Source organism: Pelophylax lessonae (genome assembly GCF_965119305.1).
Source record: "Pelophylax lessonae genome assembly, chromosome: 8".
Lineage (NCBI taxonomy): Eukaryota > Metazoa > Chordata > Amphibia > Anura > Ranidae > Pelophylax > Pelophylax lessonae.
The window spans coordinates 283,228,058-283,250,872 of record NC_138775.1 but is presented as its reverse complement, the minus strand read 5'-3'; the positions used below and the strand labels follow the sequence as shown (position 1 = coordinate 283,250,872).

Here is a 22,815-nt window from a genome sequence, read left to right as displayed (position 1 = left end):
CGCGCTCAGCAGCTCTACTATTAGCAGATCGTCATCCGACCGGCGAGTAACAATTTATTCCGCCCGGCGCTCAGTTTATGGATTTCTCCCACACTTTGTGCCGCCTTTCATATCACACCTGTGTCACATTATTACCCGGCTCTCCAAAACAGATGTCTCCTCCTAATCCTGATGAGTTAAGTGATCCTCTTGCTACAAATGTAATGAATTTCCCATTCCCTGCTGAACTCCAGGGGAAAGAACAGCGGCCAAATCAAAACCGCCTCCTTTAAATGCCATCTGGGCCGGTGCTGCAACTTGGACCAACGCTCAGCCTTAGCTATGTTATATCGTTCACCCCTCCCCCTGATTTTGGGAGGGGGGAGATAAGATCGCTCTCCTCACCATAGAAGACAACCAGTCACCAATGCATATCTGTAATATTGTATCTTCTCTTCACACGTACTTCAGTATACAGAGTATATATCAATAAATGAAAACGAAGTGCCGGTTCACACTAGTGCGATGCCAGACATTGCATGGGATTCGTACCGCATTGCTGTGTAGATCACATGCGATGTATGGCTGAAATTGCATCGCATTTGCACCAAAATGGTGCATCCCACTGGAATGAGGGATCGCATGGGTGTTCACACCTATGCAATCCGATTCCTGAACCATTTCACAATCTGGGGGTGTCATTAACCTTACATTGACACCCCCAGCGATTTTCAGATTTCAGTGTGAACCACTGTGCGATTCTGGTGCGACTCGGGAACAGGCACTGATTTGCAGCGTTTCCCGCATCGCACCAGTGTGAACCCGGGTTTAAAGGCTTTTGTAATGATCATCATCCTCCTAAGCAGCCCGGAGTGTCACTTTCTAGCCCTGAACTCCTTCAGAAGACCAGCCAGCCTCCGAAGGGGGCCGAATGGCCGGACACCGGACTGCCAGGTCTGATCTGACAGGAGGAGAATACAAGGAAATAACAGAAAAAGATATTCCTTCCATGGAGGGTTTACAATCATTCCTCCCTCTCTTCTTACCCACCGATGGATGCTCCAACATATAAAATGATTCCACAATCCAGAACAAGCATGTGCCATCTTATAATAGAATTACATAGAGGCATATAGATAGATAGATAGATAGATAGATAGATAGATAGATAGATAGATAGATAGATAGATAGATAGATAGATAGATAGATAGATAGATAGATAGATAGATAGATAGATAGATAGATAGATAGATAGATAGATAGATAGATAGATAGATAGATAGATAGATAGATAGATAGATAGATAGATATGGGATAGATAGATAGGTAGATAGATAGATAGATAGATAGATAGATAGATAGATAGATAGATAGATAGATAGATAGATAGATAGATAGATAGATAGATATGGGATAGATAGATAGATAGATAGATAGATAGATAGATAGATAGATAGATATGGGATAGATAGATAGATAGATAGATAGATAGATAGATAGATAGATAGATAGATAGATAGATAGATAGATAGATAGATAGATAGATAGATATGAGATAGATAGATAGATAGATAGATAGATAGATAGATAGATAGATAGATAGATAGATAGATAGATAGATAGATAGACAGACAGTAATGTTACCTGGGTCAAACTGGACGAGGCTTGCACTGCTGTGTGTAAAATCCAGGCCATGTCTGGCGGAAAGTTCTTGGATAGATAGATAGATATGGGATAGATAGATAGATAGATAGATAGATAGATAGATAGATAGATAGATAGATAGATAGATAGATAGATAGATAGATAGATATGGGATAGATAGATAGATAGATAGATAGATAGATAGATAGATAGATAGATAGATAGATAGATAGATAGATATGGGATAGATAGATAGATAGATAGATAGATAGATAGATAGATAGATAGATAGATAGATAGATAGATAGATAGATAGATAGATAGATAGATAGATAGATAGATAGATAGATAGATAGACAGACAGTAATGTTACCTGGGTCAAACTGGACGAGGCTTGCACTGCTGTGTGTAAAATCCAGGCCATGTCTGGCGGAAAGTTCTTGGACCTTTAAAGAGAAATATTCAGTGTAAACTTTCATATGTGATCAGACAGTAATCTCGGGATTGGGTCTGCACCCCACCCCCCCCCCACCCCCCCGGTCAGTCACACACAGGCAGGATCACTGCGAAACATAAATGACAGATGTGGAATCGGATACAATATTTCCCATCATCATATTATCACTCTTTTACACTGAATGCGGCTTTGAAATCGTACGACTTCACCTGAACTCACACGATTTCAAACCCACATTTCAGTCCCACTTTGGGGGCGACTTGAGAGATATCTGAACGGGTTCATGCACGGATGTCCATTGAAGTCGCCAAAATTAGAGCAGGAACTACTTTTGGAAATTGGTGCAGTGCTGCATTCGGTGTCGCACCGATTGGGACTCTCCCATTGCCGGCAATAGGCTGCGATTGTGTCAAATCACGCCAGCGTGAACGGGGGCTTATTGTCAAACAAATAAGTGCTCTCAAAAAGCAAAACATTTTTGTTACAATCATTTCAGAAATGTGACATACAATAACCAAGAGAAAAAAATGATTTCAAATATTGGCATTTTATTATGTTTTGTTTCCTTTTTTATGCTTTTTTTTTTTTTTTTTGCTTTGGTTTATTCTTTAATAAATCATGCCAAGAGTTTCAAAGAAAAAAAAAAGAAAACAGACAAATCCAAAATAGAGTCTCCAATTTTTTAAAAAAAAAAAAAAAACAAAACAAACAAGTGCTCTTAAAAAAGCGAAACATTTTTTTTCTAATATATTCAAAAATGCGACGCACAATAAAAAGAAAAAATGCATTTTAAAAAATTGCCATTTTATTATGTTTTGTTTCCTACCAATTTTTTATTTTTTTTGCTTTTGCTTTGGTTTATTCTTTTGTAAATCAGTCCACATATTTCAATCAAAAAAAAAAAAAGAAAAAAAAAAAGAAAACTCCTAGCACTGTTGAAATATTGGTGAGGGGACACACTGGACACCTTTGCTGCTATAGATATATATATATATATATATATATATATATATATATACACTGTATATATATATATATATATATATATATATATATATATATATATATATATATATATATATATATACACTTCTACTGTGGAGGCTCACAAAATTTGTGTGCAAACAAAACCCATTTTTATCGCACACTGTTAGACAGGACAATTTAGTTGGTTAACAGGCTGGTCGTTGAGTTGAGCTTGAAATTTCCTTTGTTTTTGTTTTTTTTTGCTGCTTTGGATTGTCTGTTTTTTTTTTTTCATTGAAACATTTCGCCTGATTTACAAAAGAATAAACCAAAGCAAAAACAAATAAATAAAAAATAGGTAGGAAGCAAAACATAATAAAATGTCAATTTTTTAAATACATTTTTTTCTGGGTTATTGTACGTCACATTTCTGAAATTATTAGAAAAAAATGTTTTGGTTTTTTTAAGAGCACTTGTTTGTTTTGCTTTTTTTTTTGTAAAAAAAGGAGGCGCTATTTTGGATTTGTCTGTTTTATTCTTTTTTTTTTTCTTTGAAACTCTTGGCATGATTTATTAAAGAGAAAAGAACAGTGTTAGACTGGACAATTCGGTTAGTTAGCAGGCTGGTCGACTATTTGAGCCGGGATTTTCTTTGGTTTTGTTTTGTATGCGTTGCTGACATCAGTGCTGTATTTTGGCCTAGGCCAACAAGGCCCAGGCCTAGGGCAGCACTTTGCAGGGGGGCAGCAAAAACAGCTGCCCCCCCTCCACCTGAGACTCCATTAGCCACTGGTTGCTAGAGCCGCCTCTCTCACCCCCTCCTCTCCTTCTCACCCCTCCTATTCTCTCTCTCTCACCCCTCTTCTCTTTCTCTCACCCTCTCTCTCTCTCACCCCCCTCTCTCTCTCTCTCTCTCTCTCATACTCTCATTCCCCCCCTCTCTCTCATCTCCCCTCTCTCTTTCTCTCTCACCCCCCCTTTCTCACTCTCTCTCACTCCCCTCTCTCTCATCCCCCCTCTCTCTCTCTCACCCCTCCCTCTCTCCCTCCCTCACCCCCCCCTCTCTCCCTCACCCACCCCCTCTCTCTCTCTCATCCCCCCTCTCTCCCTCCCTCCCTCACCCACCCCCTCTCTCACCCACCCCCCTCTCTCTCCCTCCCTCCCTCCCTCACCCACCCCCCTCTCTGTCCCAACACTCTCGTGAGATCTCAGGGGTTCATGCTGGGAATTGTAGTCCTTACAATTTGGAGGGAGTCACATCCGTTAAAAAGGAAGGAGTGGGACAAATTTACATAGGAGGGGGGGTGCCCAATTTTAGTCTTGCAGCACAAAACCAAAATACACCCCTGGTTGCTGCAGAGTCCAGTTATAGGTGGAGGCAGTGGCCATTTGTTTGTATTATTAATCTAAAACAGCATCTCGCTATTTTTTTCTAAGTGCTCTTAAAAAAAGCCAAATTTTTTAATTTTTTTTTTGCCAATTGTTTCAACAAATTGATGCTCTAAAAAAAGCAAAACCTTTTTTTTTTTTTTTTATAAAGTAACTTCAAAAATGTGACGTACAAAAAAAAAAATTCTAAAAAAAAACAAAAATTGGCATTTTACATTTTGCAAAACATGAGCTAACCAATGTACTGCATGTAGATTCTGTACCTGTCCTTGAAATTGTTTACTTTTTGTTTTTTTTTTTGTACATTTGATTCATTGTTTAGTAAATCAGACCAAGAGTTTTAACAAAAACAGCAGATGATCCAAATAGTTTGTCCTTTTTTTCTACAAATAAGTGCTCTAAAAAGCAAAACATTTTTTCTAATAATTTCAAAACTGTGATACTATAACTGGGAGAGGAAATTAAACAAATGACAAATTACAAAAAACAATATTTTTTTTTTAAAGTTTTGCAACTACAACAAATAAGTGCTCTTAAAAAAGCAAAACAATTTTTCTAATAATTTTACAACTGTGATATACTATAGCAGAGAGAAAAATATACAAATGGCGAATTACAAAAAAAATATATTTTTTTAAAGTTTTGCAAATACAAAAAATAAGTGCTCCTAAAAAAGCAAAGCATTTTCTAATAATTTCAAAACTGTGATATAATATAACAGAGAGAAAAATAAACAAAATGAGGAATTACAAAAAAATATACTTTTTTAGAGTTTTGCAAATACAAAAAATAAGTGCTGTTAAAAAAGCAAAAAATGTTTTCTAATAATTTCAAAACTGTGATATACTATAACCGAGAGAAAAATATACAAATGGCGAATTACAAAAAAATATATATTTTTTTAAAGTTTTGCAAATACAAAAATTAAGTGCTCCTAAAAAAGCAAAGCATTTTCTAATCATTTAAAAAATGTGATATACTATAACAGAGAGAAAAATAAACAAATGACAAATTACAAAAATATATATTTTTTTTAAAGTTTTGCAAATACAAAAAATTAGTGCTCATAAGAAAGCAAAGCATTTTCTAATAATTTCAAAAATGTGATATACTATAACAGAGAAAAAAATAAACAAAATGACGAATTACAAAAAATATATATATTTTTAAAGTTTTGCAAATACAAAAAATAAGTGCTCCTAAAAAAGCAAAGCATTTTCTAATAATTTCAAAACTGTGATATAATATAACAGAGAGAAAAATAAACAAAATGAGGAATTACAAAAAAATATACTTTTTTAGAGTTTTGCAAATACAAAAAATAAGTGCTGTTAAAAAAGCAAAAAATGTTTTCTAATAATTTCAAAACTGTGATATACTATAACCGAGAGAAAAATATACAAATGGCGAATTACAAAAAAATATATATTTTTTTAAAGTTTTGCAAATACAAAAATTAAGTGCTCCTAAAAAAGCAAAGCATTTTCTAATCATTTAAAAAATGTGATATACTATAACAGAGAGAAAAATAAACAAATGACAAATTACAAAAAATATATATTTTTTTTAAAGTTTTGCAAATACAAAAAATTAGTGCTCATAAGAAAGCAAAGCATTTTCTAATAATTTCAAAAATGTGATATACTATAACAGAGAAAAAAATAAACAAAATGACGAATTACAAAAAATATATATATTTTTAAAGTTTTGCAAATACAAAAAATAAGTGCTCCTAAAAAAGCAAAGCATTTTCTAATAATTTCAAAACTGTGATATACTATAACAGAGAGAAAAATAAACAAATGACGAATTACAAAAAAAATATACTTTTTTAAAGTTTTGTATAATAACTGAGAAATAAAAAAAAAACAAATTAGGAAAAAACTTGGCTAGTTACTAAATGTACTACATTTTGCAAAAAGTGATATAATCAATGTATTTACACCTGCCCTTAAAATTGTTTCCTACCAATTTTTTTTTTTTAGCCCTGCAAACATAAAATGTAAATCTGTCCCTGAGGGAAGAAACGAAACAAGCAAAAAATTACTGAATAGCAGAAAAGAAAAAAAAAAACAAGTCAGTAGTTTTCCCTAAAATAATAATAAAAAAAAGGATTTTTTTAATTTTATTTCTAGGCCTGACCGAGAATCCAGGCGCTGTTAGTTATCTGTAGCCACAGTCGCTGTGTTTGGCTCGGCTTATCGACTTGAAGCAGATTTTTGCAGGCCTGTTATCTCGCTCTTTACATGTCCATGCACACAGAACCGGTGGCCCCACATAAATATCTTTCTCCAAAGCCCAACACCTTCCAGGATTTGGCACGGGGAAATGGGTGATGTGTGTGCTGGAAGGATTTAGTGAGGATTGAGCCTGCGGAAAGCCCTCAAACTTTAGATTTTTTTGTCAACTTGCAAAAAAAAAAAAAAAAAAAAACATAAGAAAAAAAAAAAGCGACGCCGGATTTGGTTGTATTCAACCCAAAAATTCTAAAGTGATAGAAAAGCTCTGGAAAAGTATAAAGTTTAAAAGAAATCAAATGTTTTATGTGAAAATTTACTTTTTACTGGAAATAATTATTTGTCAACATGACAAAAACAGGAATATTCCGTAGAAGGTACAACAATCTTTCATTTTTTGAAATAAAATAATTAAATTTTAGTTACCCGAACTAAGCTTTCAGGGTTTTTGAAAAAAGGAAATGTGTTCCTCTTTGAAAAAAAATTCTATAATCATCGATAGTCATCTTAAAGGCTAAGTTCCCCTTTTCAAACATGGAAACATAGAAGAGTGATGGCAGAAAAAAGACCAAGTAGTCCATCAAGTCTGCCCCATTTTTAGAACTTTTTGTCTACATCTATGTTTGTCCCAGGCTTGTTTGAGATCCTGATCAATACAGACCTGCTCACGGATATAGTAATACGGGGCAGCTTAGGAAATAGTGACCATAGGTCAATTTGTTTCAGTATTAATCGTAGTAATAGGAAACACAAGGGTAATATAAGAACACTGAATTTCAAAAGAGCCAATTTCCCAAAACTGCGCTCTCTGCTAGAAAATATCAAATGGGATAGAACCCTGGGAACAAAGAACACAGAGGAAAAATGGGAGTGCTTCAAGAGCATACTAAACAAAGAGATTGGCCAGTGCATTCCAAAAGGAAATAGATTTAAAAGAGCAAAACTAAACCCTGGGTGTCTAAACTCCAACATAAAAATGCATATTAATAGTAAAGAAAAGGCCTTCAAAAAATACAAGGCTGAGGGGTCATTGGCAGCATTCAAGCATTACAAAGAGTGTAATAAGAAATGTAAAGACGAAATCAAGGCGGCTAAAATAGAACACGAGAGACATATAGGGGAAGAGAGTAAAAAGAACCCCAAGAAATTCTTTAAGTACTGTATATAAACAGTAAGAAAGCGAGGCCAGAACAAATTGGTCTCATAAAAGACGACAAAGGAAATATGGCCACAGAGGACAGAGAAAAGGCGGAAGTGTTAAATAATTTCTTCTCTTCAGTCTTCACAAAAGAATTGGGGGGTTACACTAACCCAGCTTGTAATGCTAAACTAAAAAACACACCTCAGGAAATACCGCCATGGCTAACAGAAGATAGACTTAGAACTAAACTAGAGAAACTTAACATAAATAAATTACCAGGATCGGATGGCTTGCACCCGAGGGTTCTTAAAGAGCTATGCCAGGTGATTGCCAGACCATTATTCTTGATCTTTAAGGATAGTTTACAGACGGGTATGGTGCCAGCTGATTGGAAAAAAGCCAACGTGGTACCAATATTTAAAAAGGGGCCGAGATATATCCCGGGTTACTATAGGCCGGTCAGCCTAACATCAGTAGTCTGCAAGATTTTGGAGGGGATGTTAAGGGACCACATACAAGACTTTAGTAATGAAAACTGTATTATTAGTAGTAATCAGCATGGATTCATGAAAAATCGTTCTTGCCAAACCAATCTATTAACCTTCTACGATGAAGTGAGCTGCCACCTAGATAAAGGTAAGCCTGTGGATGTGGTGTACCTGGACTTCGCAAAGGCCTTTGACACAGTTCCCCACAAACGCTTACCGTACAAACTAAGGAAGGTAGGTATGGACCATAGGTTGAGTACCTGGATAGAGAACTGGCTCCAGGGGAGAGTCCAGAGGGTGGTGATTAATGGGGAGTACTCGGATTGGGCGGGTGTGGAAAGTGGGGTCCCCCAAGGTTCTGTCCTGGGACCAATCCTGTTTAATTTATTCATAAATGATCTAGAGGGGGGATATCTAGCACAATCTCGGTATTTGCGGATGATACTAAACTAAGCATGCCAATATCTTCTATGCAGGATGTGGAAACCTTACAAGCGGACCTGAACAAAATAATGGGGTGGGCAACTACATGGCAGATGAGGTTTAATGTTAAAAAATGTTAAGTAATGCACTTGGGCGTCAGAAACACGAAAGCAAGCTACTCACTAGGGGGGGGGGGGACCTCTGGGTGAGTCTAGGATGGAAAAGGACCTGGGGGTACTGGTAGACAACAGGCTTGGCAGGGGCATGCAATGCCAAGCTGCTGCAAGCAAAGCCAACAGAATACTGGGATGTATAAAAAAGGGGATTCACTCCAGAAATAAAGAGATTATTCTTCCACTCTACAAGACTCTGGTCCGGCCACATCTGGAGTATGCTGTCCAGTTCTGGGCACCGGTCCTCAGGAAGGATGTGCTGGAATTGGAAAGAGTCCAGAGAAGGGCAACAAAAATAATTAGGGGAATGGAGGACATCAGCTATGAGGAAAGACTACAAGCACTGAACTTATTCTCTCTGGAGAAGAGACGATTGAGGGGGGATATGATATCAATGTACAAATACTGTACTGGCGACCCTAGCATAAGGAACAAACTATTCAGAGAAAGGGAATACAATAAGACACGTGGCCACTCGCTAAAACTAGAGGAAAGGCGGTTTAACCTTAAAATACGTAAGGGGTTCTTCACTGTCAGAGCAGTAAGGATGTGGAATTATCTTCCACAAGCAGTGGTATCAGCAGGGAGCATCGATAGTTTAAAAAAACGATTAGATGGGCACCTTAAAGACCACAACATACAGGGGTATACAATGTACAACATACAGGGGTATACAATGTACAACATACAGGGGTATACAATGTACGGTTAACAGCAAACACACACACACATCATAGGTTGAACTGGATGGACTGATGGGGGGGGACCAGTGACATTACTATAGTAATCAGTGCTAAACATTTGCACTGTTACCGTACTAATGACAATGGCAGGGAAAAGGTTAAACCAGGGGCAATCAAAGGGTGAAGTGTGAGCCTAGGGGGTGTTTTCTAACTGTGGGGGGGGGGCGGTTGGGCTTGTGAAATCAATACAGAGACCTGTGTTCCTAAATAGGAGGAACACAGGAGCTCTGTGTTGATAGCTGAGAGAACAACGTTCTGCTGTGTTTACAACAGCAGACCGCCGTTCTCTCTCCACGGGGAGCGATCACTGGTGCCCGGTGGCAATCGCGGCCGGCGGCCTCGTGGATCGGCTTCCCCCGCTGGCAAGTGGGCGTGCGCGCCCGCCCCCCAAGAGCAATCCTGCGGACCGCCGTACAGGTAAAGGGATTTGCGGGAACCTGCGGCCTGCAGCTGTATAACTGCAGCGACTGGTCGGCAAGTGGTTAAAACACAAAATGAACTGTATGATTTTGCACACCTTTTGTTTTGATGTACCTGGAATGTATTCAGCTAATTTGAACTGAAAATGGGCTTCCAGGATTTGTACTGGTTTCCATTTCTGAAGAAAGCTAAGTGATAAGACGGGACCAGAAAGAATTCTCTATTTCCACAGTTGTCATCATATTCTGATGCTCCTTGGGCTATGCAGTTGTTATATACAGCCCAACACCTTTTAAGGTGTAAAAAAAAAACAACATATATATATATATATATAGTTCACGTTTCCAAAATGGATATACTTTAGTTTTTGGTGATTTTTGGTGCTCCAAGGCAATATTGCGCACAGCAAGCGTAGAAACCTTAATTCAGCAGTGACGTGCCCCTTAAAGTGATTTCTAATGGAATATTTGGAAATGTTTCCATTGTCTAGCAGAGCAGATCTTACCTTTATACCAATAAATGCCGGATCCTTGCTGCTTCCAGCTCTCATCAGTGTGATAGCGAGAGTCCCCGAGTTCTCACAAACCCGATAATACGGCTCAGCAAGTTGTAAGATCGACCACTGCACTTCAAGACTGAAAGAAGACAATTATATTCATGTGCAGATTTTCAGAGAACATCCAACCAAACAAATAAAACAAACACAAACTTTTATGTCTTGTAGTTAGCATACCACTTATTGTTCCTGTACACCACCTAACACTAACCCTTCCTCTAACCCTAACACTAATCCAACTGTGACTAAACACTGATCCTCCCTTTAACCCCAACACTAACCCTCACTGCAATTCCGACATTTTCCCTCCCTGTAACCCCGTAACTATCCTTCCTTGTAACCCTAACCCTCCCTATAACCCTAACACTAACCCTCTCTATAACCCTAACACTAACCATCCCTATAACCCTAACACTAACCCTCCCTATAACCCTAACACTAACCCTCCCTATAACCCTAACACTAACCCTCCCTATAACCCAAATACTAAGCCTCCCTATAATCCTAACACTAACCCTCCCTATAACCCTAACACTAACCCTCCCTATAACCCGAACACTAACCCTCCCTATAACCCAAATACTAACCCTCCCTATAACCCTAACACTAACCATCCCTATAACCCTAACACTAACCCTCCCTATAACCCAAATACTAAGCCTCCCTATAATCCTAAAACTAACCCTCCCTATAACCCTAACACTAACCCTCCCTATAACCCGAACACTAACCCTCCCTATAACCCAAATACTAAGCCTCCCTATAACCCAAATACTAAGCCTCCCTATAATCCTAACACTAACCCTCCCTATAACCCTAACACTAACCATCCCTATAACCCGAACACTAACCCTCCCTATAACCCTAACACTAACCCTCCCTATAACCCAAATACTAAGCCTCCCTATAATCCTAACACTAACCCTCCCTATAACCCTAACACTAACCCTCCCTATAACCCAAACACTAACCCTCCCTATAACCCTAACACTTACCCTCCCTATAACCCTAACACTAACCCTCCCTATAACCCAAACACTAACCCTCCCTATAACCCGAACACTAACTCTCCCTTTAACCCTTACCCTAACCATTTCTCTAACACTAACCCTCCCTATAATGCCAACATTAATCCTCCCTATAACCCAAACACTAACCCTCCCTATAACCCTAACACTAACCCTCCCTATAACCCAAACACTAACCCTCCCTATAACCCAAACACTAATCCTCCCTATAACCCTAACACTGACCCTCCCTATAACCCTAACACTAACCCTCACTTTAACCCAAACACTAACCCTCCCTATAACCCTAACACTAATCCTCACTTTAACCCTAACACTAACCATCCCTATAACCTTAACACTAACCCTCCCTATAACCCTAACACTAACTCTCCCTTTAACCCTAACCATTTCTCTAACACTAACCCTCCCTATAACGCCAACATTAACCCTCCTTATTACCCTAACACTAACCATCCCTATAACACTAACACTAAACCTCCCTCTAACTCTAACACTAACCCTCCCTATAACTCTCACATTAACCCAACAGTGACCAAAACACTGATCCTCCTTGTAACCCCAACACTAACCCTCGCTGCAATTCCAACATTTTTACTTCCCTTAACCCCATAACTATCCATCCTTGTAACCCTAACACTAACCCTTCCTTTAACCCTAACACTAAACCTCCCTATAACCCTAACACTATCCCTCACTGTATCCCTAACACTAACCCTCCCTATAATCATAACACTAAACCTCCCTATAACCCTAACATTAACCCTCCCTATAACCCTAACACTAACCCTCCCTGTATCCCTAACACTAACCCTCCCTATAACCCTAACACTAACCCTCCCTATAACCCTAACACTAACCCTCCCTGTATCCCTAACACTAACCCTCCCTATAACCCTAACACCAGCCATTCATATCACCCTAACCCTCCCTATAACCCTAACCCCCAAGTAACTAACACTAACCGTCCCTATAACCGTAAAACTAACCATCCCTATAAACCTAACCCTTCTTATAACCTTAATACTAACTCTTCCTATAACCCTAACTCCTCAGTAACTAACACTATCCCTCACTATAGGCCCAACACTAACCCAACGGTGACCCTAACACTGACCCTTCCTTTAACAGCAACACTAACCCTTGCTTTAACACCAACCATAACCCTCCTTATAACCTTAAGACTATCACTCTGTAACGCTAACATTAACTGTCGTCATAACCCTAACACCAACCCCTCTGTAACTAACATTAACCCTTCCTATAGCCCTAACCCTGACCCTGCTGTAACCCTAACACTGATCCTCCCTGTAACCCCAACACTAACCCTTGCTGTAACACCAACACTAAACTTTCCTGTATGCTTAATATTAACTCTTCCTCTAACCCCAACAATAACCCTCCCTGCAACTCCAACATTTTCCCTTTTCATAACTACCCCTCCTGTAACCCTAATTAGAATTTTCCCTGTAACCATAACACTTTCCTTACATGCAACCCCATAACTATCCCTCTTTGTAACCCCAACACTAACCCTTTATGTTACCTTTGCACTACCTCTCCTTGTAACCCTAACCCTCCCTGTAATCCTGACAATAACCCACAGGTAACCCTCACAGATACGTATCCAATGGGATTCTTCATCCTTGGATACTCACCTCTCTTGTGCTAGGACCTTCTATGCCTTAGACCAATCCTTCCTGAGCCATATAGCACCACAATCCCAATGCCAGATTATGCTGTTTTGCAATCTCCCTGCTTTAGGGGGCAAGATTTATTTATTTTGCCTCACTGGGCTCCCATTCCCCTATGGTCACTGGGTCTAATTCAGTTTGCTACATGTAAGTAGTAGGATCTTATGTATACTATTTTTTAAGGGAGTAATTTGGTGTATCCTTTTCATCTATACGAGATTTTTCTATTCTAAAATTTGTTTATATTTACAGATATTTTTAATCAAGCTCCTGATGAGTGGATATAAGCTCCATGAAATGCGTAGAGCCCATAGATGTGAAGACATATTTATATGGATATTGGCCATGTATTATTTATGATATATATATATATATATATATATATACAGTATCTCACAAAGTGAGTACACCCCTCACATTTTTGTAAATAATTTATTCTTTCTTTTCATGTGACAACACTGAAGAAATGACACTTTGCTACAATGTAAAGTAGTGAGTGTACAGCTTGTACAACATTGTAAATTTTCTGTCCTATCAAAATAACTCAACACACTGCCATCATTTTCTGTTGGATATCTCACTTTTCTGGGTAGTGTGTGTGTCCTCCTTTAGCAACAAGGTCTGGCCAAGGGGTAAGCAAAGGAGGCATCTGCATAGGGCGCTTTAGCAGGAGAGTGATGAAGAAGGGTGGAGCCTGCAACCTATACTGATGAAGTAATTCAGGGCTCATTGGTGGGGTTCACCTAGGATGCTAATGGAACTTTTCCCTGCGCGCCTCAGCAACAGATACAATATTCTTGTCACCACACAGGCCTCAATATTCCACAAGGAACCTACATTTCAGGTGGAATTTTATTTCCAGACGGGTCAGAGACTTGAAATTCAAAGCTGTCTGAATTCACATCTAACGAGGGGTTAATGACATAACGGATCAGCCTCTGATTAACATCCTTCTGCGTGAAAGTTCTTCCTATGTGGTCACCTGCAAAATAAAACAGATTAAATAACCTACAGATAAAGACAAAAACAGCGCTTGCATATAAATAAGCAAAATAATCCATGCCCCAACTATCAAGCGCTATAAAATAAAATGGAATAAATCGCTCATAGACAGCTACTATACACTGAGTGGGCTCAGAATTATAAAAAATATATATAAATATAAGCTCTTGCCTAAAAAATATAAATATGCGAACCAGTGCTATAAATAAAACTGAATAATAAATAAATAAATAAAAATGTGCAACAAATTCATTCAATATTTCACAAAAAGTGCATCTGTGCTATAAAAGTCCATAAATGTGTATTAGTAATAAATAAATATCTCAAAGTGCCAAAAATGCAATAGTCCACTATAATTTATAGTCCATCGATGTGTATTAATAGTAAACAAATTAAAGTGCCAAAAATCCACAAAAAAAGTGCTTCATGCTGCAAAAGGTGTAAAACCGTGAAAACCCCTATTTTCCATCCGTCTGGAGGATCGGATCGGGTAGGATCGGATGAGAATGGACGGGCGGTCCATTATCATCTGAACTCCCATAGAGGAGAGCGGGGATCTGACAGCTCCGTCTCTGCACACAGAGTGGAGACGGAGCTCTTATCCGCCTTCTCAGCGGGGATCGGCGGATCGATCCCCCGCTTAGCAGAACGGGCTCCGTCGGGTGCACCGCCCGTGTGAAAGGAGCCTTAGACATTTTGGTTTTTGTTCAACTTTCTAATTGGCAGTGGGGTCAAATCGATGTTTATTTTTAATTTTTGTAATAAGAAAGTTTGAAGGAACAGGAATTTTCTTTTTTTTTCTCGAACAAAGTTCTGGCTTAATGCATTTTTTGAAAGTTTCACATTTTACAAGAATTGAATACAAAAACATTACAAAAGTGCAGCAGGAGGGGTTGTAACCAAATATACAACAGAAACAAACGAGTCTTCAATAGTCCATGAGTCCATAGGCAGAGGAGTCGCGTATAAAAATCCTGGAGCCGATTGTCCACATTCAGGACAATCTGAAGGAGGGCCATGAAAAGCACATCCCTCTGGGGTATATCAAGGCTTGACTCATCCTAATGAGTGTAGACCAACGGTTGCCCTCGAACAAACAAATTTCTAATAGAGTATGTGGTTTTGGGAAAAATCACATTCATTCCAAAATTAAATGTCAAAAGAAATTTAAATTTTACAACTTTCATTAACTTTCATTTATATTGAGATTTTCCATACAAAGGTTTGTATGAAAATTTACCAGCGTATGGCCAGCTTAAAGCCCCGTACACACGCAACGAATTTCCGCCGACCGGTCATCCGTCTTTTGTCCAGAGTGGTGTCTGTTGGTTGGAATGTGCTCTAGACTGCACACGAATTTTCCCGAAGGACAGAATTCTACTTCAGAAGTGATGTCATGTGTTGGATTGCTTTCTATGTGTTCTTTCATCTCTGAGCATGCCTAGACTTGCTCATAAGATTTTTCCCCATCGAAATCAGTACTAATGAGACGAATATCGGACATGTTTTGATGGTCGACAAAAATTATATAGCCTGCACACCAGGATTTTTTCAGCCGAAAAGTCGGAGTCGGTTGTCGGAAGCACCATACTAACAAGCCGAAAATCGGCAGATCGGTCGTCGGACGAAAATTCCCGGCCGAATTTTGACTCGTGTGTACGGGGCTTTAAGGTGCAAGAACACACTAGATTTAAAAGGTCTTCAATATCGTAGAACAATTTAAGCTGAATGTGACTAACTGGACTTGCTTTTTTGCAGGTCCTGATAGGCTCCATTCTTCTACAGCACCATTTCGCCTCCAATGGGCTCTGTTATAATAGAGCAGCAGATTGAGCATGGCACATGGAGGATCTGGTTGTTGTGAAGATTGGATGTGTTGGCTGTGCAGAGAGGGACTGTGCCAGCTGAAGGATGCTGGAAGGGTTGAGTTGGCTATACACGTAAGCATAGGCAGCACGACCAGTGGCAACACCTGCAACCATCTCTGGAGCCAAGATCAGACCAGTGTGCCAAGATCAGACCAGTGTGACAAGATCAGACCGGTGTGCCAAGATCAGACCAGTGTGACAAGATCAGACCGGTGTGCCAAGATCAGACCGGTGTGCCAAGATCAGACCAGTGTGACAAGATCAGACCGGTGTGCCAAGATCAGACCAGTGTGCCAGGATCAGATCGGTGTACCAAGATCAGACCGGTGTGCCAAGATCAGACCAGTGTGCTAAGATCAGAACAGTGTGCCAAGATCAGACGGGTGTCTCATGGCAGAAGCAAGTTTTCATCTTCTTCCTAGTAGAAAATAGCCAGATAGCATACCAAACTCATGGACCACAAAAAAAGCTCCTGCTGGCTGCCAACTGGCAGCATGTACTGCCAACAATTGGACAACCCTGAGCCATATGTAGTACCCTCTTAGTTAGGTGCTTGACTGTCAGGTAAATTTTGTTACTTTGTGCTCTTTTGTAATCAGTGGAGTAGTGTTTAATTGTATCTATATATATATATATATATATATATACAGTATACGTGGGAGAATGACTGTGCGGATAGAAACAAAGGACACCATCCCCCAACTATATGTATTAAAAGAAATACAAGCTTTGCAGTGTTTGATTGTGTAGGGCTGATCCCACAGGATGTGTATTGGACATTGCTCGGATCGCAGATCGGACGTGCACCCAACGTTGATGGTCCTATTGCCTGCACCTGAGCGGCAACATTTCTCTTGTCTCTTGTCTCCCACAGACTCTAAACTTGATTGTTTCTCCCTGCTTTCTGGAAAGCTCCAGAACATAGTAGGGGAGCCGGTTAAGTGAGCAGTCTGAATATTTCCTAGCCAATCCCTAGGGAGGCGTGCCCAGAAGGTGGCTGAAGAGAACATAAATAGTCTGTGGTTGGAGCAGTCAGAGGCACCCAGCAAATGACTGCCCTCCCAGGCAAATGATTGCCCTCCCAAGCCACTTAAGTGAAACCTGCCAAGAAGATCAATGAGGTCCCAGCAGATACAAAGCTGGGGGGGGGGGGGTCCATTCAAAGAAATCCCTGTGGTTAAAGAAGAAGGGGTATATCACCTAGAAACCAGTCTGAAAAGTCCACTTTGAAAATGTTTGCCTGATACAGGAGGAAGGCATCCAACTACTTATTACTTACTACTTGTGAAGTTGTGAGTAAGGACCTGAAAGCAGGACCTGGGTGACTGTACTACTGTAAAACCCCTGGATAAATAATAAATATTGCTATGGCTTGCCCAGCCTGGTGCATTGTCTATGGTGCCCCCTGTCCATTCCCCAAGAAATTATTGAGGGGACTGTTCTAAGAAGTGGCTGCAGAGAGAAAGGCGCCCTGTTATAGCTGCTCAGCATTCTGGGGTATCCCACAGCTCCCTACCCTATCCAAGTTACTCAGCAATAAACATGAAAAAAGGCAACCTAGACTATTTAATGAGCCAGAGGAGTGAATGCTGCTGTGTGCCTGGCTGCTGTTGCTGCACTAAAGAGTGGGAGGAGCCTGGGATAAATCAGTGACCCTTGCAGGGGTAGCGCTACATTAACAATCCCCTAGATCAGGGGTTTCCAAACTATGGCCCTCCAGTTGTTCCAGAAACTACAATTCCCATCATGCCTAGTCATGTCTGTGAATGTCGGAGTTTTACAATGCCTCATGGGATGTGTAGTTCCGCAACAGCTGGAGGGCCGTAGTTTGAGGATCCCTGCCCTAGATAAATGAGAACCTCCATAGAAAGTCTGAGGAATACCTTATTGCAGTGGTGACTCCCATTGTCTTTACCTGTCTTTGCATTTTCCAAATGTCCAAAACTGGGAGATCTCAGAAGAATGTAGAGAAGGTCATCATCAGCGCTGTCAGGATCCGAAGCCTTCAGGTTTCGTGATGTGATCTGGATGACAGATTTCCCATCTTTTAGGTTTTCCACCGTAGATGGTTTTTCCTTCTGTAGAATTTTTGGGGGCATTTTATCCACATGCTCCACCTTAAAAAAAAATCAAAGGCAGGGTGTGTTAGACCTATGTGTTGTGGTGATGCATAATAAAACACATGATGCATGGTAATGCAGGACTGGTAGTGCCATTCAGGCTGATGATATTCTGCATGGCAGTTATCAGTTAAAGACTCTACAAAGAGAAGCTGCTGACCTCCTTCTGAAAATGCTGGTTGCCTGGCAGTAAACCTTACCCTCTGACTGCAATACTTATTGAGTCATCCCCACTGAGCAGATGTACTCGTTCTGGATCGTGACTTAAAACACTGAAGCCAGAGTCATCATGGCAGCCAAGTATCAGTACTGAAGTCAATATGGAAATGAAAGTGGAAGGCAAGTATATGCACATAAAGAACCATGCCCCACTAATATGTTTCACCCAACATGGGCTTAATCTATGATTAAGCCCAGTGTCGGCCCGTCCATTGGGGGAGCAGGGGTGCATCCACATCTACATGCAGGGCACCGGACGCATTGGATTCCAATGGGGTTTTTGTTTTCTTTAAAGCACGTGATTAGAGCCAGAGGCTCTAATAGGCTTCAAAAAAGGGTGGGCTTGGGGCGCAGAGCACTTTTCCCTGAGCCCACCCAGTTGTGCGACAATAGCGAATGAATATTTGCTATGATCACAGTACTGATGCTCCTCCCAGCCAGACCCGTTTCCTGATTGGCCAAAAGGAGAGGCCGTGCTATTGGGCAAGGAGGAAGAGACACAGGGGAAGCCGCCACCGCTGCTGGGGGGGGGGGGGAGCCGAAGTCGCTGCCTGCCCTCCACATCAGTCCAGGGTGAGTGAGCCAGTGACAGGGGGGTATGGTGTGCAAACTGGTGTGGTCCGGGGGGGGGGGGTATGGTGTGGTCCATCTGCCCCCCCTCCCCGGCCCATGGAGCACCAGCTGCCACTGATTAAGCCCATGACAGGTGAAACAAATTAGGGGCAGAGTTCGGTAGGGGATGGTGCTGAAGTCTTCCTCATCTGAAATGGAACGGGCTTTCATTGTGCGCTTCTATCTTTCCCTTGTATGTTGTTAACAGGAATGTGGAGATGTATTAGAGGGCTGATAATGCCTTTGGGGTGCCGGATTCACAGTGGTGACATAATGAATGTACAGGAATGTGGAGATGGATTGGAGAGCCGACAATGCCTCTAGGTTGCCAGTAGTGTTAATTTCGTTGACTAAAATATTTTTGTTGACTAAATTAATACTAATTTAGTCGACTAAAATACGACTAAAACTAAAACAATTAGGATGACTAAAATATCACTAAAACTAAAATACGACTAAAATGGCATTTTAGTCAAAAGACTATGACTGAAACTAAATTGAATTTATATCACAACGGCTAAATCTGTGCCTGTAGTGGATGTTTAAACCTTAATACCATAAATAATAAACATGTTATTAGATTTTAACTCCAGGAGTAAATAATGTTTGGCAGTTCGAAAGAAATAATGCATTTAAAATTTAATTTTAGTAGACTAAAATGTACTGGAGATTTTAGTAGACTAAAATACGACTAAAATAAAAACAACTCGGATGACTAAAATACAACTAAAACTAAAATGGCATTTTAGTTAAAAGACTTTAACTTAAATTAACACTGGTTGCCAGACAAAGGGACGATGACATCATTCAATCACAGGAATGTGGAGATGGATTGGAGGGCCAACAACACCTTTGGCGACTCAGGGGCAATGAGATCATTCATTCACAGGAATGTGGAAATGTATTGGTGGGCTGGCAACGTCTCTAGAGCAGTGGTTCTCAAATCCGGTCCTCGGGACCCACTAACAGGCCAGATTTTAAGTATTACCTTGGGGGATGCAGACTAGAATACTGCAATCACTGAGAAGCAAATGAGATCACCTGTGATGTAATTTAGTTATCTTGCAAACCTGGCCTGTTGGTGGGTCCCGAGGACCGGATTTGAGAACCACTGCTCTAGAGTGCCGGTCTCAGGGGTGATGGCATCTTTTATTCACATGAATGTGGAGATGGATTGGAGAGCTGACAACGTCTCTAGGGTGCTGGTCTCAATGGTGATGATATCCTTCATTCACAGGAATGTGGAAATGGATTGGAGGGCTGACAACGACTCTAGGGTGCCGGTCTCAATGGTGATGGTATCCTTTATTCACAGGAATGTGGAGATGGATTGGAGGGCTGACGTCTCTAGGGTGCCTGTTTCAATGGTGATGGTATCCTTCATTCACAGGAATGTGGAAATGGATTGGAGGGCTGACAACGTTTCTAGGGTGCCGATCTCAGGGGTGATGGCATCCTTTATTCACAGGAATGTGGAGATGGATTGGAGAGCTGACAACGTCTCAAGGGTGTTGGTCTCAGGGGCTATGGCATCCTTCATTCACAGGAATGTGGAGATGGATTGGAGGGCTGACAACACCTCTAGGGTGCCGGTCTCAGGGGTGATGGCATCTTTTATTCACCGGAATGTGGAGATGGAATGGAGGGCTGACAACCTCTCTAGGGTGCCGGTCTCAGGGGTGATGGCATCCTTTATTCACAGGAATGTGGAGATTGATTGGGGGGCTGACAACGTCTCTAGGGTGCCTGTCTTGGGGGCGATGGCATCCTTCATTCACTGGAATGTGGAGATGGATTGGAGGGCTGACAACGTCCCTAGGGTGCTGGTCTCAATGGTGATGGTATCCTTCATTCCTAGGAATGTGGAAATGGATTGGAGGGCTGACAACGTCTCTAGCATGCCGGAAGGAATCAGAAATTCAGGAATGTCTGTGGAAAAAGATTATCGGGCCAACAACCCCTCTGGGGCCCTGGACTCAGGGGCAATAATATCATTCATTCACATGAATGTAGAGATGTATTGAGAGCTTAAAACACTGCTCTAGTGTGACAGACTTGCGGGTGATGACTTAATTTATTCACAGGAATGTAGAGATGGATGAAAGGGCTGTCAATGCCTCTAGGGTGCTGGACTCAGGGGTGATTACATCATTCATTCACAGGAATGTGGAGATGGATTGGAGGGCTGACAACATTCATTCATTCATTCATTCACAGGAATGTGGAGATGGATTGGAGGGCTGACAACATTCATTCATTCATTCACAGGAATGTGGAGATGTATTGGAGGGGTGACAAAGCCTCTAGGGTGCTGAACTGATGGGTGAGGACTTCATTCATTCTCAAGAATGTGGAGATGGATTGGAGGTCCTGTAGGTGGGGTGCAGCGTAGTGCGGAGGCAATAATTCACACAGACAAATGCAACAGAAACTTGTATTGAAGAAATGCAGCAACGGTTCAACCTAGGCAGCAGGCTGCACAACCGGGTGCACTCATGTTTCCAACAACATAGACAGAGCAGGTACCATCAGATTTACAGCATCTGTTGAGAGGGGCAGAATGTGACCTGGCCGTCTTGAGCCCAGTCAGGAAGATGTCCAGAAGTGTAGTCACCCTACACTTTCCCTATCACTACTACTATCCCTAACAGGCAGGGTACCTTTCCTTGCACTACCCACTCACATAAAGCATGCCAAACCCAGGTGCCTGGATCTAAATAGACTCTGCAATGCCCAAGATGGCCACCCGGGTCACATGGGTGGCCAGCATCCAATTGGATCACTGCCCCAGTGACTCAGGAAACCATAGAGGAACCCTGTATCCCATGACTTCCTCTCCTTCCGCACTGCCGCTGCGGTTGAGCGCCACCTGCAGTGGAGACAGCGGACTGCACCTGCCTACAGGCCGACAACACAACTTTGAGTTTAGGGGTTTAGTAGTTCATGCACCTTGATAATAAATAAGGCATTGTCAGAAGCACTGGATGTTTCAACAGGTAAACTTGGAACAGAAAGAGATATTGTAAATGATTTAATAACAAAAGGAAGATGTATTTGTAGATTGATTATTCATTTAGGATGGAGTTCTATTTTTTTATTTTATTTTATTTGTGGCAGGAAGTGCAAATTGGTTTTTAAATTGCTCCTGAGGATAAACTATCCTTGGCCTGTTCCTGTGCCAAAAAAAAAAAAAAAAAAAAAAAAAGCACTCTTCATTAGCCTCTTTATTTGATTTTTATCCACAGACAGCCAAAAAAATTAAGGAAAATAAAAAAAAAAAAATAGAAAGTGACTGCGTAAATAATAGAATACAACAAAAAAGAAAAAACAGAAATACAAAGAGTAGTAAATGAAAAAAACTAAACCGCACTGAATGCATCACCCAAAAAACACATTAAATAAATAATAATAAAAAAATGGAATTGAACTTGTTTTTTTTTTAACTACATAGCTCGGCAGGTTTGCAATGGTGCATGCCCCTGAAGGCGGTAACTGACAAACAAATCATCGCTGGAAATGATTTTATAAATCTAAAGCAAAATTATTATTTTATGAGTATACAACAAACAAAAAAAATAAAAAACCTGAAATGTCTGCTAAATTAGTCTTTTCTGCTCATTTAGTAGAACATTTCTTCTGCAAAAACCGTGAACTG

At 40.5% G+C, this 22,815-nt stretch overlaps 1 protein-coding gene across 1 annotated transcript in view; it reads right to left on the bottom strand.

Moving 5' to 3' along the window:
• The window catches only part of LOC309561068 (FRAS1-related extracellular matrix protein 1-like), a 289,377-nt gene that overhangs the window by 30,946 nt on the left and 235,616 nt on the right, over nucleotides 1-22,815 (bottom strand). The window contains 4 exon segments of the mRNA XM_082264797.1: nucleotides 1,998-2,070; nucleotides 10,567-10,696; nucleotides 14,177-14,321; nucleotides 18,125-18,326. Coding sequence (XP_082120923.1) covers nucleotides 1,998-2,070; nucleotides 10,567-10,696; nucleotides 14,177-14,321; nucleotides 18,125-18,326 — 550 coding nt within the window.